This window comes from Impatiens glandulifera, chromosome 7 (assembly GCF_907164915.1).
Source record: "Impatiens glandulifera chromosome 7, dImpGla2.1, whole genome shotgun sequence".
In the NCBI taxonomy this organism is placed as follows: Eukaryota; Viridiplantae; Streptophyta; class Magnoliopsida; order Ericales; family Balsaminaceae; genus Impatiens; species Impatiens glandulifera.
This window is the reverse complement of record NC_061868.1, coordinates 18,026,390-18,029,301: the sequence shown is the minus strand read 5'-3', so window position 1 is coordinate 18,029,301 and position 2,912 is coordinate 18,026,390. Positions and strand designations below refer to the sequence as shown.

Sequence of the window (2,912 nt, the reverse complement as noted above, 5' to 3'; positions counted from 1 at the left end):
ACTAGTATCAACGACAACAAGAGCCTCGGGCCTGACGGTTTCAACGCGGAGTTCTTCAAGGCCAATTGGGACACGGTTGGTTATGACATTACAGAGGGGGTGCTTGAATTATTTTGTAATAGGAAAATGTTAACACAATGGAATGTCACGATGCTTAATCTTATTCCCCAAAATTTCGTGCCCGAAAAAATACAAGATTTTCGTCCCATTTCTTACTGTAATGTCGTTTATAAAATCATTTCTAAAATTCTCGCTAAGCGCTTTCAAAGAGTTATTTGAGTCTAGGACAATATGCTTTCATACCCGGTAGGTCTATATCCCTTAACACCCTTCTAATGTAGAATCTTCTTAAGGGTTATGGGAGAAGGAAGATTTCACCTCGGGTTGCATTTAAAATTGACATTCGTAAGGCATTGGATTCCGTTAAATGGGGAACTATTCATGACTTTCTTGTTGTTTCTAGTTTTCCTAGAATTTACATTGATTGGATTATGTAGTGTGTCTCTACCTCCCGCTTTGTTGTCTGCGTTAATGGTTTTCACGGAGGCTACTTCAAGGGTGAAAATGATGTGAGGTAGGGTGATCCTCTCTCTTCTTATATCTTCGTGTTGATCGTGGAGGTCTTTGAGAGTGTCTTCACGAAATTTCGATAGAATCACCATTACACTTTCCACCCTTTCTACGAGGAGGAGAAGATCACTCATCTTTGTTTTGTAGACGAGCTGTTCTTACTTGCACATACCGATGTTGAAACCATTCAAACTATAAAAGATGCGCTTCACTTCTTTTCTGATGTTACAAGTTTATCAATTAATGTAGATAAGAGTTCAGCGTTCTATGACAATGTTAATGACGAGACAAAGACAAGGATACAAGACATCATGGGCATCCTCGAGGGTTCGTTTCTGGTCTGTTACTTGGGGATTCCGCTCACGGCAAGGAAGATTCAAGTAGTACATTGCAGACCACTTATTTTTTATTTTTTTGAGAATGATGGATTCCACTACTCCTATGGAGTGCGACTAATCACCGCAGGTTAAGTACATAGTCCACAAACATAGTTAACCATTTAACTAGGCGCATAACGTGCTTCTTGACGGGCTCGAATCTAGTATCTCATGGAGGCCTGGGGGATAACCACCCCTTGTTGCCACTAGGCTAGAAGAAGGGATTACATGCCACTTATTGAGAAGGTAAAAAACGTAATTATGGGTTGGGCAGCCAAGAAGTTATCTTATGCGGGAAGGATTGAATTAGTGGGAAGTGTGGTAATGGGGCTGATTGGGTATTGGTCTCAACAAATTGTTCTTCCTAAGAAGGTAATGCAAGAGCTTGATACATTATTACGTGATTTCATTTGGGGCAGCCATGGCCGTGGGGGGAAGAAAGTCAAGTGAACCGACGTGTGTAAGCCTAAGGATGAAGGTTGTGGTGGTTTGAAGAATTGTGTCAAATGGAATCGTACCGTTACTTATAAGCATTTATGGGTCTTACAATATAAGCAGGATTCCTTATGGGTCAAATGGGTGTATTCCCGATTTATGAAACATGAAATGAGTATATGGACGTGCAAAATGATTGACGACATGGCTTGGTCATTGAAGAAGATATTGAAGCTCAAAAATAACATTGGTTCGATCTTTGACATCCGAATTGGTGATGGGCGTGGCACTCTTTTTTGGCACGATCCATGGTTTGAAAATAAACCTTTAATTAGTAGAGACAAATTCCGAGGCCTAAGGATTAGGAGGGATTGTGTGGCTGCCACGGTTCATGACATTCATAGCAGGCTTTGGGTTTTGACCATTACTTGGGTCTTGGAAGGCAAAAGAGTTATTGATCATTTGAGCGGTCTCAACCTTTGTGATAAGGCTGATGGCCACTTGTGGAAAGCGAAAGAGAATGAGAAAATCAAGTCAAGTGCGATTTGGAACATTATTCGGGAGAGAGGTCAATTCGTGAGTTGGGCTTCTTTTGTATGGTCTTCTAAAGTTATCCTGAGACACCGGTTTATACTTTGGCTTGTCTTCCGGCGAAGGCTTAACACTCGTGATCGCATTCTTGCTTACATGGATATCCCGGACGCTAGTTGTGTGCTTTGTAGCGGGTCCTTGGAATCTATTAATCATCTTTTTGGGAGCTGCTCATTTGCTAAATCCATTTGGAAATTATTCTCCTTGGCTATGGGTATTGGGAGTTTATCGGAGTCTTGGGATGAGATCATTATTTCTGCCCACACCTTTGATAAAGGTAATAAATTCCGTGCCAATGTCTTTAAATGCGAATTTGTAGACATCATTTATCACTTGTGGGCTGAGAGAAATGCTAGAGTCTTTGGTAGAGTTCATCGAAACGTTAATCATGTGTGGAGCGACATTGTCTTTGATTGTGGTGCGCTAATTAAAATGTGGAGGCGGATTCCTAAAGGCGGGCGGGACTGGGTCCTTTGTCACGAATGGAAAGTCAATTATGATGAAGTCACATCTTTTAAATGCTTTAAGGTTATATAGTTCTTTATGTTTTGTTTGTAAGTCATGTGTGTTACTTTGTTAGAATTGTTTGGATGTTTGATTTCTTGAATTTTATTCTAACTTTCTAGATTTGTTAGAAAGTTAGAAGGAACTTTGTCCGTTTCCCCGTTTTTGGGATATTAATAAAATGACACGAAGTCGTTTTCCCCCCAAAAAAACTCAAAAGGTTAGAAAATGATATTTTAATATTTTCGGGATACTTCCTAAACAATTTTTTTATGCTAAGGTCCTGTTTGAAATTTATTTTTAAATTCTAACACATTTTCTTATATTTTTCATGATTTTTACTCAGATATATATCAACGCAACCCCATGTACACCCTTCTAAATAAGTTTGTACAATTATTTATGCAACCTAAGTCTATACTTGTTTAGGACACT

At 39.4% G+C, this 2,912-nt stretch overlaps 1 protein-coding gene across 1 annotated transcript; it reads left to right on the top strand.

Moving 5' to 3' along the window:
- The first annotated feature begins 1,586 nt into the window (after window positions 1–1,586).
- Window positions 1,587–2,510, top strand: LOC124909596. The gene has a single exon (XM_047450262.1). It carries the CDS (start codon window positions 1,587–1,589, stop codon window positions 2,508–2,510), a length of 924 nt encoding a protein of 307 aa, XP_047306218.1.
- Window positions 2,511–2,912: the final 402 nt, after the last annotated feature.